The sequence below is a fragment of the Podarcis melisellensis genome (genome assembly GCF_964234715.1).
Source record: "Podarcis melisellensis genome assembly, chromosome: 2".
In the NCBI taxonomy this organism is placed as follows: domain Eukaryota; kingdom Metazoa; phylum Chordata; class Lepidosauria; order Squamata; family Lacertidae; genus Podarcis; species Podarcis melisellensis.
This window is the reverse complement of record NC_138529.1, coordinates 115,397,358-115,419,125: the sequence shown is the minus strand read 5'-3', so window position 1 is coordinate 115,419,125 and position 21,768 is coordinate 115,397,358. Positions and strand designations below refer to the sequence as shown.

Here is a 21,768-nt window from a genome sequence, read left to right as displayed (position 1 = left end):
TTAGGGAAGGTTTTAATGACTGATGTTTTAATGTATTTTTAATCTTTTGTTGGAAGCTGCCCAGAGTGGCTAGGGAAACCCAGCCAGATGGGCGGGGTAAAAATATTATTATTATTATTATTATTATTATTATTATTATTATTATTATTATTAAACCACCCCCTCTTCATCAACATGCCACTTCCTGGAAGCATTTGTGGCACGTTCTAAGCGCTTGACATTACATGGGCTAATGGTGAGGCCTGTGGCAACATATCCCAGAATCCTCAGCAATGTGCATGTAGATTCTGCAGCATGAGTGCAGTGATTGTGCAAATCACTTTCCGGAGGCAGAAAGTATAGAAACAACTACTTGAGGAAAATGAACAGCCTACCTTTCAGGAGCCAGCTTCTCATCTCTCTTCAGTTCACAATATGCAAAGTAAAAAAAAGAAAATTCAAAAAGAGGCGATTACTAAGGAATGATATCTTAAGTGCAAGAGCTCAATCAAGATGATTTGGCAGAAGAAAGGCAGCTGATTAGCTCATACTTGTTGCAATGAAATATTCTAACGTCAATTGCCCTCCATGTGCCATGAATGCCTTTGGCACGACACCATGTTTCTCTGACATCACATGGCATTTTGAGTAGTCCCTTAGCTTGTCTATTAAATGCTCTGATAATTGCCTTCTGCAGTTTTTCACTCTGTGATGAGGAAAAACTGAAAGTCACTCAGCTCTCCTGGAACATTTGGAGCAATTTAAAGCAATTTCAGGTTCCTTGGATACAGGAAATCTCAAAAGGGTGACTTTGGGGGCTGTGGGGAAGAACAGCCGGTTCTGAAAAATGGATGCACCTGAGGTTGGGAAAGGGAGATTCTACGAAGCAAACAAAAACCAAAACCATTTATATTGTTACAAGATTGGGGCCAGGGGTCAGTCTGGATTATATCTGTGGATTCCTTCAGGGCCTGCTACTCTAATTTAGAATCTAGCAGAAAAGGCTGCTGAACCGGTCAGACCATTTTCTTTGAAAGATAATGACTTTAGCTGTCTAGTTAAGTACCACCATTGACATGTCCAAAGAGGCTGCTCTGTTGCCATAAAGACAAATGGAGGCAGGCATAGAGACAACAGGCAGGATGCCACATTATCCTAGGATGGAGAATAGACCAAGGGGACCTGTGTGTTAGTGAGTTTTGGCTGATGCTGGAAGCAGGGTATACAGGGGCTTGTATTGCTCTGTGGACTTGGGGCTTCCCTGGAAATCTAATGCAGAACCAAGATCTGTTGGGGTGTTAATGCTGTGAGCCCCTCCATTCTACAGTCAGTTTGTATATAGGTGGAGATTAAACCATATATCTTAAATCACCAATGCACTTCATTGTAAGTAAACAAATTCTGAAAAGGCGCGGGCATCCCTGAAGTCTCTCACCATTCAAGAGACTGGAGTGAGCACAATAATATTTCCAATACAGTGGTGCCCCGCAAGACGAACGCCTCGCAAGACGGAAAACCCACTAGACGAAAGGGTTTTCCGTTTTGGAGGCGCTTCGCAAAACAAATTTCCCTATGGGCTTCCTTCGCAAGACGAAAGCCCATAGGGAAATCTCCGGGACAGCGGGGAAGCGCAGCGCGTCTTCCCCACTGTCCTCGGACCTCCTCCGAAGGCTGGCGGTGGGGCGGAGAGACCTCCTCCCATCTCCAGCCTTTGGAAGGCTGCTCCGAAGGCTGGCGGTGGGGCGGAGAGACCTCCTCCCGCCGCCAGCCTTCGGAAAGCTGCTCGAAGGCTGGCGGTGGGGCGGAGAGACCTTCTCCCCGCGCCAGCCTTCGGATGGCTGTCCTGAGGACTTGCGGTGGGAGGAGGGTTTTCCTTCCCACCGCCAACTTTCAGAATGCTGTTCTGAATGTTGGCGTGGGGAGGAAAAACCCTCCTCCCACCGCAAGCCCCGGGAACAGAGGAGAAGCGCTGCTGTCCTGAAGGATTGTGGTGGGGAGAAAAGCCCTTCTCCGCACCGCCAGCCTGGCAAGCGGTCTCCATAGGAACGCATTAATTGATTTTCAATGCATTCCTATGGGAAACCGTGCTTCGCAAGACGAAAAACTCGCAAGAAGAAAAAACTTGTGAAACGAATTAATTTCGTCTTGCGAGGCACCACTGTATTTGAGATGTAGGCCAGAGAATATTAAGCATGCTTAAATTCCACTGGAAACCAAAAAGACAGTTTCCAGTAAGCTCCAAAGCAGACATTACAATGGATGCAAGAGCGCTCTTAACCACTCAACTCATTCTCAGTGTACGGATTTCTGACGGAAAGGCATCACTCACACACAAAGGTTGAGCTATCAGCAGGCTTGGGAGAACTTCAAAGTCTGCAGAAGCACAAAAAGTATTTGTGGGGGGAACCCTAAAAGGGAGGAGGCAATATTCCATAACAACCCAGTGGGAACCAAGCATTATTCAGAGAGCACGGTCTGCTGCTTGACTGCGGGAGGAGAGAAAAATGGTCCATCTTGTATCTCCAAAAATACCTGGCACGACATCATCGTGCTCAGAGGTGCCTTGCCTTGATACGCACGCACACACCTTCTTCATCACTGGCAGGCAAGGGAATTCTGAGCATGATGACATCACACCACCCAACTTCTCTAGGTAGGCAGATGTTACTGAAAAGAAAGGCAGTGCTGCTACTCTTGGTAGTAACCACATGACTTGCAAAATCACTGTGTTTTTCGCTCTATAAGACGCACCAGACCATAAGACGCACCTAGTTTTAGAGGAGGAGAACAAGGAAAAAAATATTCTCTCCCTCTCTGCGCAGCACCTCTCCAGCAAAGCAGGAAGAGAAACAGAAGGGGCGCCGTTTCTCCACCCACTTTGCTGAAGGGGCACTGCGCAGCTTTCCCTCTCTGCGTAACTCCTCTTCAGCACTGAAGAGGCGCTGTGCAGAGAGGGAAAGCTGCGCAGAGCCTCTCCAGCGAAGCGAAGTCAGAACAGCAAGAGGGATTGCTACACAGCAAAAGAAGCAATCCCTCTTGCTGTTCTGGCTTCTGGGATAGCCTGCCAAGTCTCTTCTTCAGGGCAGGGGGAGCGTTCCTCCTGTTGCCCTGAAGAGGCTTTGCACGGCTATCCCTGAAGCCAGGAGAGCGAGAGGGATCGGTGCGCAGCCTGCATTCGCTCCATAAGACACACACACATTTCCCCTTACTTTTTAGGAGAGGAAAGATGTGCGAGGTTTTTTCAATACATAGAATTAGCGAGATTAACACAAAGAATTAGGCATCACAATGCTGCAAAACTAAAAAGTGAGTGGACTAAATTTCTAAGCTATATTGAGATGCAATTTGGGAATTAATAATTTAACAGCAGACGGTAACTAATATCTACGACGTGTAGAGCTATTGTTAGAACAACTGCAGAAATTGTACAAGTTTATGTAACCCTAAACCGAGTTGAATGGAGGTCTATTGTTTGTAAGTGTATAAGTTTTTTCTTTTTTCTTTCTTCTTTTTTCTCTGGTATGTGTATTTTTTTTTTAAAAAAAACTGTTTAATAAAGATATTTGATAAAAAAAAAGGAGGGGAAAGATGCGTCTTATAGAGCGAAAAATACGGTAGTTCCAAGTCCGAGTAGGTTTAAGATGGTCTTTGCAACTCCCATGATGCCTTGCCATTGTCCACTTTGGCTGGGGCCAATGGGAGTTATAGTTCCAGACACCTGGAAGGCAGCAGTATGAGGAAGCATCGTGTCTCCGCTGTGGCTACTGTTGGCCCATAGGTGATGGCAATGGAAGTGGCAGAGAATTAAAGACAGCTTGAATTGTTCTGGACCAGTTGCGTAAAAGATTATATGCCACCGTTGTTTATCTTTGCATAATGTACAAAAGCAAGACATGTTTACCATTAAACCTCCTCAAACCAGTTGCCATGGCGCATCCTTTGCTGCTGCCATGGCAATCCCCCCTTCAGGCGCCAGAACTCCGTGAGAACCAATTTCCTAAAAGCATGAGATGCAAAGAAGAGATTGAAGAAAAGAGGAAAACAACACCCAAGTGACTATTTTACGTAAGAAGGAGAAAGGGGAAGAGGCTTTGTGCAAACTATGGTGCATAAAATGCATACATACCCCAGCTCTCATGCGCTCCCTCCTTCGTGGAATAGGGACTCTGGATCAAAAAGCAGTGAGGGTGGGGGGAACAAAACAGACAAAAACAGGAAAAAAGAGGCAAACATCAATATGGGAGGGGAGGACGCTCAGCAACCCTGCATGGTATTATGGGCTGGGTGTATGTGTCCAGTCTAGATGAAACCCTGGGTTCCTTCCAAAACCTGTGATCTATATCTGTGAGGCTAGGGTGTATGAGGGAACCTGGTGGAGCAGCCAAACTAGTCCCTTTGTGAAGGCAATGACCATGGGTCAGCAGACTAAGGCCCATGGGCCGGATCAGGCCCAATTGCCTTCTGGATCCGGCCTGCAGATGGTCCGGAAATTGCCACGTGGATCGGCAGCCCGCTCGTTCTTTCCCTATCCTTCCTTCGGCGGCAGCGGCTCCTCCCTCCCTCCTCCTGGCTTCTTCCTGCCCTGCCTAGAGGAGGAAGGGGGCTGGCCTCTGTTGATGCCAGCAGCAGCAGCCCTCCAGCGACTGCCATTTTAAGCAGCCCCTCTCCAGAGCCCTTTCGTGGACCACTCATTGTCCCTCCGCTGCCAGCCCCTGCCACTTGCAAGACACAAGTAAGCAGCCACCGGGGCTCATGGTGTAATAATAATAATAATAATAATAATAATAATAATAATTTGTTATTTATACCCCGTCCATCTGGCTGAGTTTCCCCAGCCACGCTGGGCGGCTTCCAACAGAACACTAAAATACAATAACCTATTAAATTTTATAGGTTTCCCTAAACAGGGCTGCCTTCAGATGTCTTCTAAAAGTTTGGTAGTTGTTGTTCTCTTTGACATCTGGTGGGAGTGCGTTCCACAGGGCAGGTACCACTACCGACGCTCCTTCAGGTATACTGGACCGAGGCCGTTTAGGGCTTTAGGGCTTTGTTCTTGCATCATTCTCCGCCCCAAAAATATAGTCTGGCCCCCCACAAGGTCTGAGGGACAGTGAAACAGCCCCCTGCTGAAAAAGTTTGCTGACCCCTGGCAATGACCTTAGTTGCTCAGCTAAGCACCAGACACCTGCATCTTAAAAGCGTCGGTTCCATCTTAAATGAGTGATCTCCATGGAAACACTGCCCTCCTCCCGATCCTGCTCACCTGGCTGATGTATGTGGCATATTCTTACCCTCACAACAACCCTGAGAGGTAGGTTAGACTGCTGAGAGACAGTGATGGGGCCCCAAGGTCACCAAGTGAGCTTCAGGGCTGAGTGGGGATTTGATTCCCCCGTCTCCTGATCACTACACCACCCTGGATCAGAGACAGCAGATCCTAGAGGAGAACTCTCTCTCTCCCCCTGGAATATAGTACTGTATTGCCCATACTGCTGCTCCTTAGTAATGCGAGTTTTTAGTCTGGTGTTAAATGTATTCTTGCTAAGCACCTATTCCTACATTTGATAAGAGTTGCAGAAAGCAAAGCAACCAAACAGACAAATAAAATACTCACCGAGCGTTTGCCTTGATGTTATGGTTTGTAACAACAAATTCAGGACCACGGAATAAACTCATCAACTGTAGGAGAGAGAAAAAGTTAACTACAGTTTGCTTCCCTGGGTAAAAATTGTTCAGCATTTTATCTAACGATGGCGATCCTCTGTGAAAAGCCAACCATTTAACATTGCGGTAGTAGCTGCCTTAAAAGAGCTGATTGCTGCTAATCCCTTGAGCTTGCCCCACAACTATGAACGAATACACCCACCCCAGAACAGACCCCTAAGCCTTCACACATAGTGGTGCACATACATGGCAAATGCTGTTCTGTAATTAAGTCTTCCACTTGCAGAATGTAGTTTCCCCTCACTCTCCTCCCCCTGTGTGTGTCCCCTGCCTGCCCCAAATCTGCTCCAGTGGGTTGAGGGAACCCCTAAACCAAATGGGGGGCAGGCCTGCAGGGTCGCCAGGGGGAATAGGGGCAGAGGAAGTTCTGTTGGGCGAGTGGAAGCCATCCCAACAGGGCAATAGCTCAGTGCTAGATGAAAACCAGAGGCCTATAGTTTGGGTTATGGAAGTGAGAGCTGGACCATAAAGAAGGCTGATCGCCGAAGAATTGATGCTTTTGAATTATGGTGCTGGAGGAGACTCTTGACTGCAAGAAGATCAAACCTCTCCATTTTTAAGGAAATCAGCCCTGAGTGCTCACTGGAAGGACAGATTGTGAAGCTGAGGCTCCAATACTGTGGCCACCTCATGAGAAGAGAAGACTCCCTGGAAAAGACCCTGATGCTAGGAAAGATGGATGGCACAAGGAGAAGGGGACGACAGAGGACGAGATGGTTGGACAGTGTTCTCGAAGCTACCAGCATGAGTTTGACCAAACTGCGGGAGGCAGTGGAAGACAGGAGTGCCTGGCGTGCTCTGGACCAGGGGGTCACAAAGAGTCGGACACAACTAAACGACTAAACAACAACATAGTTTGGGTTGACTTTGTGCTCCACATTCTGTACAGTGGAATTGATTATAATCTGCTAACATGTAAACCGGTGTTCAGGGATGGGCAAGAGAGGAATTAGTACTCACCCATTTTGTTGAGAGCTTCTTAACATCATAGTAATCAAATGTCTCTGGAGGATTGGAGAACACAGAGAAGTTCATCTGGATGTTATAGAACGTTACTGAAACAAGAGAGGAAGGAGAATTATATCCACATTGAATTTTGCAAGCGATTTTCCTACGCATCATCCTTTGTGGGGAACACAGCTATTTTTTGGGAAGTGGGCATTTAATCTGCTGAATGCAAAACTGTGGATGATGCCCTGAGATGGTGGCTTTGTGTATGCTTTTCCCCCAAGGTGGGTAGATCTTGTGTCTTCCAATACTTTGCGATGAGTATTCTTGCTGCTGTTGTAGCGTACATAAAGAATGTTCTATCCTTCTTTGGCACCAATTGGCCGACAGTACCCAAGAGAAAGGCCTCTGGTTTCTTCAGAAAGGTATATTTAAATACCTTTTTCAGTTCATTATATATCATTTCCCAGAACGCCTTAATCTTTGGACACGTCCACCAAAGGTGAAAGAAAGTACCTTCATTTTCTTTACATTTCCAACATTTATTATCAGACAAGTGGTAAATTTTTGCAAGCTTGACTGGGGTCATGTACCACCTATAAATCATTTTCATAATATTCTCTCTTAGGGCATTACATGCCGTAAATTTCATTCCGGTGGTCCACAACTTTTCCCAGTCAGCAAACATAATGTTATGACCAATGTCTTGTGCCCACTTAATCATGACTGATTTCACCATTTCATCCTGCGTATTCCATTTCAACAGCACCTATCTATCTATCTATCTATCTATCTATCTATCTATCTATCATCTATCATCTACCATCTATCATCTATTTTCCGTTGTGACTTCCCTCCACCTGTGCTCAGCTTCCATTGTTTTTCATTCCTTTAATATTGCGTTAAAAAAAGTTATTTACATATTCCCCATTAATCCCTTTTCATCTTTTAACCTTAACTTTACGAACTTCAGTCAATGCATATCAATAAATTTGTTTTGGAATAATGTTTTGTCATGTATTCTTCCACACATTCCCCTTCTTTTCCTAATTTCTGATTTGATTGGAATCTAATAGCTGCTGTCATTTTGGCCAATTCAATGAATTCACAAAGCTTGCACTGCCACTCTGCTACTGATGGAATCTTGTCCCCTTTCCACTTTTTAGCTATTAGCAATCTGGCAGCAGCTGTAGCATATAAAAACACTTTTTTATTGTCACTAGGGATGTCCTTTGAAACTAAGCCTAATAGAAAGGCTTCTGGTTTTTTCTCAAATGATGTTTTAGACATCTTTTTTAATTCTTCATGAATATTGCTCCAGAATTTTTTAATTTTCCCTCATCCCCCACACAATACATCGTTCCCTCTCCCTCATGACATCTCCAACACTTACTTGATTTTAATTTGTATATTTTGACTAGTCTGACGGGAGTCATATACCACCTGTACATCATCTTCATCTGGTTTTCTCTAATTGTGTAACAGGCAGTAAACTTAATATCTTGCTTCCACATTAAGTTTTAATGTAAATCCCATCTATTACCTGGATCTGGCATGGTTCCTGTGGGTGCTGGTGTAGACCAAAAAGTCTCCAGCGTGGTCTTGGCATTTATATCGATGGTTGATGCTTTCGATTCAGTGATAAGTTTTGTATTGGTGAGATGAGGAACAGATACGGTTTCAGAAGCCTGATGTGTCGTCCCATCGTATCTAGAGGTTGAAGAAACCTGGGTAGGTTTGGAGGTGGGCACAGTCCAGGTGCTTTTGGGAGCTGTCTCAGCATAATGAGAAGTTGGCATGTACCAGGTGGGTTGAGTTGCGACGCCCGGAGGGGTAGCTCCATCGGGTCGAGAGGTGGATGCAGTCAACTCCTGTTGATGTGTTGTTCCATCTCTGTCAGAGGTTGGTATTTTCACATAAGAGTTAGAAGGAACCCCATCAGGTGTTGATGCTGTAGGTTCTGCTTTGGGTGTGGTTTCATCAGACCTGGAAGGAGACACTGTCCATTTGGTTTTATAAAATTATAATAATACAGTGGTACCTCAGGTTACAGACGCTTCAGGTTACAGACTCCACTAACCCAGAAATAGTACCTCGGGTTAAGAACTTTGCTTCAGGATGAGAACAGAAATTGTGCTCCGGCGGCACGGCAGCAGCGGGAGGCCCCATTAGCTAAAGTGGTGCTTCAGGTTAAGAACAGTTTCAGGTTAGGAACAGACCTCTGGAATGAATTAAGTACTTAACCAGAGGTACCACTGTAATAAGAATTTATTATTTATACCCCACCCATCTGGCTGGGTTTTCCCAGCCACTGGGTGGCTCCCAATCGAATATTAAAAACACAATACAGCATTAAACATTAAAAGCTTCCCTAAACAGGGCTGCTTTCAGATGTCTTTTAAAAGTAGGATAGTTGCTTATTTCCTTGACATCTGATGGGAGGGCATTCCACAGGGCGGGCGCGACTACCGAGAAGGCCCTCTGCCTGGTTCACTGTAACTTCATTTCTCGCAGGGAGGGAACCGCCAGAAGGCCCTCAGAGCTGGACCTCAGTGTCTGGGTTGAATGGGGGTGGAAATGCTCCTTCAAGTATACAGGACAGAGGCCAGGATAGAGGCCATTTAGCGCTTTGTTATGTACTGAATTGAATAGGATCCAAACTGCAGCAGTCAGTTTGGTCCTAGAACAATAGGATCCAAAAGGCAGCAGTCCGATTGGTCCTAGAACAATAGGATTCAGAATGCAGCAGTCTGATTGGTCCAAGAACAATGCAGCAGTATGATTGGTTGGCAGGAACCACCCAATCATGCTCCAGATAGAAGTGAATCCACAACCTGATTGGCTTACAGTAGAATTCTGGAATTAGCCAATCATGTGCAGCCCATTGTGTAAATAATGTATATAAAGCAGATACTTTGAGGGGACTTTCATTCATTCCTCCTCACCACTATGAGCTGAATAAAGAGCATGAAATCACTTTGCGACTCTGAGTATATTTCACGCTTTAAAGGTCAGCACCAACACTTTGAATTGTGCTCGGAAATGTACTGGGAGTCAATTTTGGTCTTAGAGGACCGGTGTTATGTGGTCTTGACGGCCGCTCCCAGCCACCAGTCTAGCTGCTGTATTCTGGATTAGTTGTAGTTTCCGAGTCACCTTCAAAGGTAGCCCCACGTAGAGCGTGTTGCAGTAGTCTAAGCAGGCGATAACCAGAGCAGGCAGCACTCTGGTGAGACAGACTGTGGGCAGATAGGGTCTCAGCCTGCGTACCAGATGGAACTGGTAGACAGCTGCCCTGGACACAGAATTGACCTGCGCCTCAATGAACAGCTGTGAGTCCAAAATGACTCCCAGGCTGCGCACCTGGTCCTTCAGGGGCACAGTTACCCCGTTCAGGACCACGGAGTCCTCCACACCAGCCCATGAAGGAACAGTCCCAGAAGAGATTCATGGAAGACCATTCTCCGGAAGTGTGGCTGCAGACTTAAAGGTTGTTGCTAAAGAAGACAGAGGCACAGTTACAACCACATCAGAGTTGGCTCAGGATTTCACTGAGTCTCAGGAGGCCCAATAGGAAATGTGGTAGAAGCTGTACTGGGGTCCTTGATAACTGTGGCTTCCAGGGTAGCATTTCCAGTGGGAATGAACATCTTGAAATACATGTCATCTCTGTCACTCTACAAAACCCACTAAAATCTGATGACTTCAGCTGTTTCGGAAGGAAGGTTAAGAAACACACCATATTCTGAATTGAATCTACCTGTCCTTGTGGTCTAAAACAGGGTGAACATCTTGTACATATTATATTTTATTTACATAATGCATTGAGAGAGCGATACTTGGGACAATTTTTTTAATCTATGCCAGGCAAGAGAAATATGCAACTTAGAAAACTGGGCATTTTAAAATTTGTGATAACTGATGAGAGGAGAATACAGTGGTGCCTCGCTAGACTAAAAGAATTCGTTCCGCGATTCTCTTCGTCTAGTGGTTTTTTCGTCTTGCGAAGCAAGCCCATTGACAGCTTAGCGGATTAGCGCTACAGCTGTCAAGCGGCTTCCAGCGATCAGCTGTTAAGCGGCTTATCAGCGGAACAGCTGATAAGCGGCTTAGCGCCTTAAGAAAAGGGCGAAAAAAGCCTGCGGGGGGATGCAAGATTTTTTTCGTCTTGCGAAGCAACCCCATAGGGGAATTCGTTTTGCGAAGCGCCTCCAAAACGGAAAACCCTTTCGTCTAGCGGGTTTTTCGTCTTGCGAGGCGTTCGTCTTGCGGGGCACCACTGTATTATCAAGAGACTTTTATTATTTATTATATACATTTTTGTTAGCTACCTTGGATGATTCAACAGCTTTGAGACAGTGATGATGATGATGCTTTTACTACAATCAATTGGTATATAACGTATTTTGTGATATACCGGTAAATAAAAAGTGGATATAAATTTAGCAAATAAATAATCGTCAGAAGACCCAGCCAGGGTCCTGCTATCTCCCTGTAATGCAGGACTTGGGACTGGGCCCACCGTCCTCCAGATGCTGCCGGACTCCAACTCCCATCAGCCCTGACCATTGGCCATGCTGGGTGCAGGGGCTGATGGGAGTTGGAGCCCAACACCTGCAGGGCCACAGGTTCCCTGTCCAGGGCCAGCTGTCCATGAGGCAAGATTTTAACCCGGATCACCCCATTCTATTCGCTACGTACCTGTGACTGAGGGGTCAGGGGCTTTGCTTGTCAGTGGTGGAGCTAAAGATGTATAGTTAAAGTCACGTGACCCTGTTGAAAAGAGGGAGAAATGCACAGAGACAAATAAATACAAGATTGAGAAATGCATAAATACCAATAAAGACAGGGTTCACCAATACACCATTCACATGGATGCCAACTCTTTGAAAATACCAAGATCTTGAAGTCTGAGTAATAGGTTAATGAAAGAATGCTTTTAGATATCTCTGGAGCCCAACTCTGGTGCAGGAGAGGAGGACAGTGTCATAAAAAATATGACATAAAAATATGGGAACTGCCTTAGGTCCTAAACTAGGAGGACGGCCATTCACAACAGGTAGATGTTTCGCGGGTGGCCTAGGACTTGCTGATCAGAAGGTCGGCGGTTTGAATCCCCGCGACAGGTGAGCTCCCGTTGCTTGGTCCCTGCTCCTGCCAACCTAGCAGTTCGAAAGCACGTCAAAGTGCAAGTAGATAAATAGATACTGCTCCAGCGGGAAGGTAAACGACATTTCCGTGCACTGCTCTGGTCCGCCAGAAGCAGCTCAGTCATGCTGGCCACATGACCCGGAAGCTGTATGCTGGCTCCCTTGGCCAATAAGCGAGATGAGCGCCGCAACCCAAGAGTTGGTCACGACTGGACCTAATGGTCAGGGGTCCCTTTACCTAGATGTTTCATGTCATTCAAAAATAGATTAAATAGGTGTGGGGCAAGAATACAGCTTTCTATGGCAGGGAGTTGTTGAGATGGAATAAAATCCCACAGTTTGAACCCCCTACAAGTTCCCTGAGGTCCATTTCCCGTGATGCTCATGAAAGGGCAGAGTTGCCTTTTGGTGAACAGCAACAGGACCTCAGAGGGGCTCTTATCTGCTGGCCAGTCATGCGCTCCAATAAACTCAGCCACCTGCTTGTTGTTCTCCTGCTTTCTCCTTATTCCCCATTATCTGTTCCAGGTACTATCAGCTTTTCATAAATTTCAGGTTGTCAAAAACAGCCATAAAAGGCAAAGGAGGAAATTTATAGCTTGTGCAGAAGTTCCCACACGCCACAGCAGAGATTTCGCACGGCAGATTAATAAATAAAGCTTTACCGCTCTGTCTCCAACCAGGATCTCAAAAGCTTGGTCAGAGAACTTGTCCAGACTGGAGTTAGGTGGGTTTGCACTGGCCTGTCTCCCCATTGACCTAGTGACGTACACCCCACCCTAGTGTCGTCCCAAGGCTCATCCCCCCACCCTGCTTGAATTAGGGTTTTGAAAAAATCCTGGCCATTTTGGATTTCCCAAGGATTACTCCCCCCACAATAAAGTTGTGATTCCTGCATTGCAGAAAGTTGGACTAGGGGGAGTTTGGGATCCCATACAATTCTATGATTCTGTGATATGATTCTAAAGGGTGGAAGATCTGGATAGTGCTAGCATGGGAAGGGAAATTCCTCTACACTGATGGGGAGGCAGGCTGGTGTGAATCTACCTTCAGCTCCAGTGCAGACAAACCCCTAGATAACAAAGCATTTGGTTGCATGCCACCAGCCATCCTAGGATGGGGAACAAGAGGCCAAAGCTGTCTGTGCTTGAGAGTTTCGACTGTTGCTGGAAGCTGGAGAGACAAAGGCTTGTTTTGCTCTGTGTGCTGGACCCAAAGCTGGGGCTTGAGGATCTCCCTGGAAATCTCATGGGAAACAAGATCCGCTGCAGGATTAATGCTGGGAGCGCTTCCATCTCATGTTCAGGTTGAAAAGGTAAAGGACCCCTGACCGTTAAGTCCAGTCGCGAACGACTTTGAGGTTGCGGCGCTCATCTCGCTTTATTGGCCAAGGGAGCCGGCGTACAGCTTCCGGGTCATGTGGCCAGCATGACTAAGCCGCTTCTGGCGAATCAGAGCAGTGCACGGAAACGCCATGTACCTTCCCGCCAGAGCGGTACCTATTTATCTACTTGCACTTTGACGTGCTTTCGAACTGCTAGGTGGGCAGGAGCAGGGACTGAACAACAGGAGCTCACCCCGTACACATGTACAAATAACACCATATACCCTAAAGACACCATAGTCTCCGCCAGCCTTCATTCTGAGGAAACGGAAACCTGGGTGAGCGCAGGCAGCCCTGGGGTCTGCTGAGGCTCAGAGATTGGGGTGTGAAAACGTATTGTTCAAAATGATGGGCGCAAGCAAGATGGGGGAGACTCCTGCGCAGGCTCTGTTGGCATGATACTCACCGCAATCCTGGCGATGGTCGGACTCAAGTGTTGCGCCGTTCAAGGACCAGTAATCGCCTTCCCAGCTAACGACATCTCCAGAGGAACACGTCTTCATCTGCTGTTCCTCCAACACGGAACTCCACATTTGGAAATAATGCAGGGTGCCCACGAAGTGGATGTCTTCAGCCTCCCTCTTGTGGAGGCAGCCAATCACGAAAGTCCCGTGGGGCTTCAGGTACTTGCGCCCGACGCGAGGGAGATCTACGCTCATCATCCTGCCCCCATCATGGAAGACCTCGAGCAACCTCTTGTTCCCGTCCCACACACAGCACATCTGGTGCATCTTGGGGACCATGATATCTTTCCCCAAATCAACCAGGGTGCCGAAAAGGGACATTTGCAGGGTATAGTTATTGGCAAACAAAGCCAGCTCCACATCTTTGGGGGCTCTGGAGGAACTGCTGATGTCATAAGAAAAGGCCGCCCAAGTGCCCACACTTTTATTAGTCTTGCTCAGATAGATGCACACGGTAAATCTGTGCAAGCCTTGGGAAACGCGGCCGGCCAAGGAAGGGTATTTCTGTGTCTGTCCAGACAGGACCAGTTGCTTCCCTTTCAGAGAAGCAGCTTCTGTTCATGACATGGGTAGCAAGAGAAATAAGAGAAGAGAATGAGGACATTTTGTAATCAATCCATCAGTTGCATAGCCTAGCCTTCCCTAAGCCAGTGCCCTGAATGTATCGACCAGCAACCTGCACCAGCCCCAGTCAGTACAGCCCCAATCCGTTCAGATGTTTTTAAGATTAAGCACTATATAAATCCTTTTAAATAAAATATGTCAACTATCTGGAGCACACCTGGCTGGTGTGTATGTGTGTGTTCTAGGGCAGCAAGTGATTTTTTACAGAGATCCATGACAGTTGAAATATAAAGCATAACAAATGAAAAATAAAAAAAAGTTGCACAATACAAACGTAGTGACTGAAGTGCAAAAAAAAAGTGCTTTCACATAAACTCTGAACTGGAGGTGATGCACCAGGAAAGCGACTCTGGGGTTATAGTGGGTGGCCCAATGAACAGGTTGACTGCCACTTTCATAATGCTATTCTACAAATCCATGATGTGACCCCTTTTGGAATATACTGTGTACTGTAACCTCGGGTTACAGACGCTTCAGGTTACAGACTTCACTAACCCTGAAATAGTACCTCGGGTTAAGAACTTTGCTTCAGGATGAGAACAGAAATCGCATAGCGGCAGCAGGAGGCCCCATTAGCTAAAGTGGTACCTCAGGTTAAGAACAGTTTCAGGTTAAGAACGGACCTCCAGAATGAATTAGGTTCTTAACCCGAGGTACCACTGTACTGTGTTCTGTTTGCCTCGTCTCAAAAAGGGTCTTGTGGACTTGGAAAAGGTCCAGTAAAGGGCACCCCGAAAAATGATCAAGGGGATACTGTGATCCTTTTGTGGGAACCGCCCTGAGGGTATAGGACGGTATATAAATCCAATAAATAAAAAATAAAAATAATCATTCCTCCACAAAGTCCTTCTTCATGCAGTACAGAGTTAAATTATGGAATTCTATCTCCCAGGAGGTTGTGATGGTCGACAACTTGGATGGCTTCAAAAGGGGGTTAGACAAATTCACGGAGGAGACTCAGCCCCTTCATGGTTTCTTCCCAGGATGGCTCTGCTCTGCCTCTGCACTTGGAGGCAGCTGGAAGCCACCGGAGGGAGAAAGCTTGGAGTTGCTTAAGAAGAAGAGTTTGGGTTTGATATCCCGCCTTTCACTCCCCTTCAGGAGTCTCAAAGCGGCTAACATTCTCCTTTCTCTTCCTCCCCCACAACAAACACTCTGTGGGGTGAGTGGGGCTGAGAGACTTCAGAAAAGTGTGACTGGCCCAAGGTCACCCAGCAGCTGCATGTGGAGGAGCGGAGACGCGAACCCGGTTCACCAGATTACGAGTCCACCGCTCTTAACCACTAGACCACACTGGCCCTGCAGCCCATCTAGTCCAGGATCCCTTCTTCATTATTATTAATCACTACTACTATTCATTTGTTCATTTCCCACCCGATACCCTAAGGTCACAGGGCAGGTTACAACACTGCAAGGCAGGGACAGATTTAGGTTTGATGCGGCCCTAAGCTGCTGAAGGTAATGGGGCCCTTTATATGTCCAGCTGTCCTTTGTCGACAACAAATTGTTGCTGTTTTTTGTGTTGAACAGAGTGGTACCTCTGGTTGCGAACAGAATCTGTTCCGGAGGCCTGTTTGCAACCTGAAAGGAATGCAACCCGCATCTGTGTGGGTTGCGATTCTCCGCTTCTGCGCATGCACGTGATGTCATTTTGCGTGTCTGCACATGCGCAAGCGGTGAAACCCGGAAGTAACCCTTTCCGGTACTTCCGGGTCGCCGCGGGACACAACCTGAAAACGCGCAAACTGAAGCAAATGTAACATGAGGTGTGACTGTACAGTGGTACCTCGGATTAAGTACTTAATTCATTCCGGAGGTCCGTTCTTAACCTGAAACTGTACTTAACCTGAAGCACCCCTTTAGCTAATGGGGCCTCCCGCTGCTGCCGCTGTGCCACCAGAGCACGATTTCTGTTCTCATCCTGAAGCAAAGTTCTTAACCTGAAGCACTATTTATGGGATAGCGGAGTCTGTAACCTGAAGCGTAAGTAACCTGAAGCATATGTAACCCAAGGTACCACTGTATATGTTATATGGTAATTTATGGACCTAATAGGTATCTAAGGCCATTTGCATGTCACAAAAGATGTATTTTATCAAAGTAATTGTTGAACTGAAATACAATTAAGAAGAAGTATATTAATAGTGAACGGGCCCTCGTACTCCTGAATTTGTAGGTAAATGAACAGAAGCACTGGGAAAACCTTTACCTGACAGAAGGAACAAGCCCACAAGAATGACGACCAGGCTGCAGAGGATCTTGTCTGAAGAACTTCCAGCTACACTCCCCATTCGCCCTCTCATCATCTAGACACGCTTTGAAAAGCAGAAAGAAGGGAATTCTGCGAGGCACTTTCTGGAGTAGTGAGGGACACACGGAAGAAGAAGAGGTGAGGCTTGCTCGATTCTGGATCAAATCAAAGCTCCCTTGGCGAAACTGGATTACTTGTGCATGTTAAGGGGGATACACCCATTTCACACTTCTAGAACCAAAACACAGCTAACCTTCAAAACTCAATTTTTGCAATGCACGTCTTCAGCCAAACTGTATGTACAGAAATGCGTATATTTGGGGGAAACGTGGATTAGAAATCTGGACTAATTAAGGAATGCAGTACTACGTGAGATCATCGCTCCTTGATCTCCAGAGCATGGGAAGTCACCCAAAGATTTATAATTTGGCATAAAATCTGGACTGTTTGATTGTATTATAATTTGGAATGTTTTTAAGGTGGTTTTTATTGGATTGTTAAAATGGCAAACAATACATATTATTATAAAAAAGAAAGAAATGCATAGTTTGTGTAGACCACCTTGAGCTAAATGGTCTAAGGCTATTAGGGTCAACGGCAGCCTTGCATTGTAATATCCTCCTTAACCAAGTTCTTGCACATTTTTAATTCACTTATTCATTCATTCATGTCTAAATGAATTCATTACAAGACACTTTGCAAAGATTCAAAAACAAGACCACTTACCTAACAAGGAAGCCGCTAATAAGATCTGCTGTGTTATTTTGCCAGCTCTAGTCCCTTCTGCAGGCCATACAAATGAGCTACTTGCCAATTTGAGTTTTCCCTTTTTTTGCAGAAAGACAATTTCAATGCCGCTCTAGTGTTGCAAATGGGACCCTCCCTGCCAGTGTGAAGAAGGACTTCCCCTTATAGGCTGGCAGGAGATGTAAAGGCCAAGAGATCTGCCCTGCCCACTTTATATTTTACAACACTTGCTGCCATTCTCTGTCCTCCCTCTCACTCTGCTTTTTAACTATGGGCTCATTTTCTTCCTCCCCTTTTTATGGGTAGCAGTTATCTGTTATCTACCGAGATTTTAAAGATAAGAGTTACCGTATTTTTCCGTGTCTAAGACTAGGGTTTTTTTTACCAAAAAGTTAGGTTTAAAATTGGGGCTTGTCTTATACATGGAGGGCGTCTTAAAATGCAGTAATTCTGTGTGACGCTGACCTGCAATTAGCTCCATGGATCAGAGATACTGGGAAACTAAAGAGCACCAAGTCAGAAGTTCTCCAAGGGATGAGAGGAGGGGAAAAAATTCAGCTCATGTTTGGAACCAAAGTTGCCAAATTCACACTTTCTGAAACAATGTGATAACCAAAACGCACCCACCCTTCCCATATTTGCACTTCTCTGAATTTTGCAGTGCGGTTCACCAACAAGCCAAAGTTTCCAAAAAGGATCTATTAGGCAAATGTATATGTAAATTGAATGTATTAGTGAAAGTAGCATACAAAAATGCATTATACTGGGGGAAATTGCTTGAAATGATGATCGTGTTAGTCAAAACAGCATACAAAAAAATGTGTTGATTCGAAGAAATCCACACTAAAATTCTGGTATCTGAAGAAGTCTGCATGCACAGGAAATCTTATACCAAGAACAAACTTAGTTGGTCTCTAAGGTGCTACTGGACAATTTTTTTTTATTTTTCATATATTACACTAAAATGCTGCAGAATTCTCATGAGGGTTTCTGAAACTAGGACTAGCCGCCTGAGAAACAGTTTTTATCCAAATGTGATTTTGGTTTTAAACGCAGTGTAAGGTAGTCTCTGTGGGAGTATATTGTATTTAATTATGGGATATCAGAGTTTCTAGGGGGTTAACCAGGCTGGGAATAGCTGGGATAGCAGACTTGTTGGTTTTTGAATGTCTGATGTAGATTTTTTCAATTTCGTTGTTCTGTATGGGACGATGACAATAAATATTATCGTATCGTATTAAAAAGAAGGTTTGAAGCAGGGGTAGGCAACCTAAGGTCCGTGGGCTGGATGCGGCCCAATCGCCTTCTCAATCCGGCCCACAGACGGCCTGGGAATCAGTGTGTTTTTACATGAGTAGAATGTGTCCCTTTATTTAAAATGCGTCTCTGGATTATTTGTGGGGCATAGAAATTCGCTCATTTATTTCTTTTTCAAAATATAGTCCGGCCCACCACATGGTGTGAGGGACGGTGGACTGGCCCACAGCTGGAAAAAGTTGCTGATCCCTGGATTGCTGCAAAAATGTAGAAAACCAGATTTAAGAGTGGGAAAACCAAGAACCGAAGGGAACTGAAATTGGAAGACCCCCATTTCTACTCCTGCTGTAGGTGAGGCGCAGACAGGACAGCTGAGAGTTAACAGTGGGAAGAACCACCCCTTATACCTGACCAATGCCCTTCCTTTGTGCCTCACCCTTATCTAACCCCCCACAGCCTGCCCAAACCTCTTCTTCCCCTCCCACCACACCTCCCCCTCAACCAGGGTGGATAAAAATCAATGATTTTTAAAAAATGATTTTTTTATTATTTATCAGTTTGTTTTAATTGGATTTTTAAAATAAAATGCTTTTGGAGGAAAAATCTTTCTAAAGATAGTTTTCTATTTAAGTTACATTATAGTCCAAAGGCTATTCATCAGGAAATAAGGATTTGTTTTACGTTTTTCATGTGTGCTAAAATTCAGCCTAAGTTTTTGGGGTTTTTTAAATTGTTTAACCACATCAGTTAAGAAACATGGATACATATGCTATCATGTTGTTATTTTAGTTAAATAAATTGTTATTAAGGAAATTATTGTTTTTCTCCTTCCAATAAAGTGCAACAGAAAAGTTGTCCAAATATAAACAGTTAACTTACTAAGCCTCACAATAACTTCATAAATATCTGTCCATGTATATCTAACAGTATAAACAAATCAGTAATTTTTTGATATAACTGTAAAAACTACCCTGAAAATTTATTTTTTCAAAAATGAAACCTTCATCTGATTGTAAATATTAAGATTATAGCAGCATGAATGAGTCCTGTAATCGTGATTTAAATCCATTTGATTTAAAAAAATTCCACTCTGCCTTCAACCCCTTTTAAAGCATCCCTCTCCTTTAAACATTGATCCAGTGGCGTTTTTAATGGAGAAAGGAAGGCACTTCAGTTTGCCATATCACACTCTGAAGCACCTCCCTCCCTCCTTTGAAAGGGTCACCTGGGCCACCTACTCCACCTGCTCTTACTTGCCTACCTGCTATTTTGTCACCACACAGGAGTTATCATGGCCACCTGTTGGGGGCATTGCAAATGACAGCATGATGACAGCATTACAACTTTATGATATAGTAAGATCATATTATGTTTTCAAGGTCTTTCTGCAATTATGAGGGCTAGAAGCTTGGGTTCCTTAGGCTGATTCTCAGAAAAGCTTCCAGATCCCCATGTACTCTAAATTAAGGCAGACACTTCAAGCTGTTAAACTGTTCTACTCTGCAAAGTTTAACAGATTGGGTAGTACTGACCTCTGACCGCCAACCTTTACAGTGTTTAACAACCATAGAAATACCAATGTTAAGTTACATATATGCTCATAAAATGTAATCTTGCCAGAAAGCTGTAACAAAGATTAGATTAGAGTAATAAAATAAAGGAGATTTGAATGGGCGAGATTAACAGCATCTCAGTGACACATTTGTGGTTGTGTTTTTGTTTTTTTAATAAACTCCTGTACTTTTCCCAGCTCCATGGGAGAAATTATTGGCAAGGCCATAAAATGTTGAGGAAAGCTGTTCCAGTTGGATTCTTTCCAGCCACATCGCTTGCATATCTCCCTATGGGAAGAGGTGAGCCCTGTGAGTCTTGTCATCTGTTTCACAGTGGATGAACCAGGAGAAGAAAAAACACAGAGAGGAAACACTGGGAACTGTAATGTCTACTCTGACTGGCGTTTCATGGAGGGAATCTCTCCCAACCCTACCTGGAGATTCCATAGGCAATTACACGCCCCCCGAAAACAGCCACATTCTATTTATTTTTTTAAGAATAATTTGTTATTAACCGACCAATCACATAAAATCAAACCAAATTACATAAATTCCAAATTACACAGCCAAATTTTAAATTTTTGTTGGGGGTACCCATATTTCAAGTTCCGAAGGGATCCAATCAACCTCTTGCTTCTTACTGCTGTTTTAATGTCCACAAATCTAACCTTATGATGTTCACAGTACTATCCAGTCCTTTCTTCTTATTTTTTCACATCTCTTGTTGTTATTTTCATATATTTTTCCTTTATCTTTGTGACCTCTGATAGTCTCCGCAAGCTGATTAGAACAGTTTGTAATCCTGCATGAATATATATATATATTTATCCAGTAGCCATATCCAGATGTTTTCCATATAACATCACTTCCATACATCGAAACAGTCTTAGCGTCATTAATCTTCACCAATCTGCCTCCTTTCTCAAAACCTCTGTGGAGATTCACCAGGAATGCAGTCTGAAAACAAATCCATTCTTCCTCCCGGCTATAAATCCTTTGGCAAGATGGCGACTCCGAATTGCTGCGCCATTCCCAAAAGCTCTTATTGCTTCTCGGTCTCCATAAAGCATACTTTTGGTTAAAGTGTATCTCCACACAGACCTTAATCATCCTGCTTGGGTCAGTTCAACCCACGGTTCTAATGAGGAGGGGTTCTTGTAAATCACCTAGAAGGAAAGTAAAAAAGGTTTCCCCCCCACATTCAGCCCCATTGTCAACATACCCCGCCTTTGGTGTATCTTCATCGTAAAATATTCCTGTTTCTCCAGCCCGTCGTCTTCTATCGCAGAGGTCACTTAAATTAGCAGATTTCACTCCCCCTCTTCACTTGAAATATGTGTATTTGCTTCTTTTGTAACTAATTATTCCAAATTGCTGCAACTAGTGTGCGATCAGAGACAGCGTCCAGGAGAGCCGAGGTCCACACGGGGTCATTCTGCTTAGGGCCCTCACCCCCTTCTTTCGAATTTGGGGGTGATTTATGGGCACAGCAGGCAAGGGCAGTGTTCCCCATTTCCTTGGGGCAACAAGGGAGGCTGCCTACTCCCATAACAGCCTCTTAATTACCCCGTGTGGGTCAGAGAGATGGTATTGTCGGCAATCTTCCAATGCGCCCCCCTAGTGGCCCCCCGAAAACAGCCACATTTTAAAAGGGTATATAGGGTGTTGATCAGGTCAACCAAAGGCC

General features: G+C 44.9%; 1 protein-coding gene across 1 annotated transcript in view; it reads right to left on the bottom strand.

The window, feature by feature from the left end:
* The window catches only part of LOC309364341 (adhesion G-protein coupled receptor G4-like), a 49,676-nt gene extending 32,286 nt beyond the window's left edge, over positions 1-17,390 (bottom strand). Inside the window, exons 1-9 of the mRNA XM_081901377.1 lie at positions 17,251-17,390; positions 16,483-16,579; positions 13,592-14,203; positions 11,353-11,424; positions 8,195-8,650; positions 6,664-6,758; positions 5,594-5,658; positions 4,106-4,145; positions 375-400 (exon numbers count right to left, since the gene is read on the bottom strand). Coding sequence (XP_081757503.1) covers positions 375-400; positions 4,106-4,145; positions 5,594-5,658; positions 6,664-6,758; positions 8,195-8,650; positions 11,353-11,424; positions 13,592-14,203; positions 16,483-16,579 — 1,463 coding nt within the window. The 5' untranslated portion in view covers positions 17,251-17,390. The remainder of the gene's footprint in view (positions 1-374; positions 401-4,105; positions 4,146-5,593; positions 5,659-6,663; positions 6,759-8,194; positions 8,651-11,352; positions 11,425-13,591; positions 14,204-16,482; positions 16,580-17,250) is intronic.
* Positions 17,391-21,768: the final 4,378 nt, after the last annotated feature.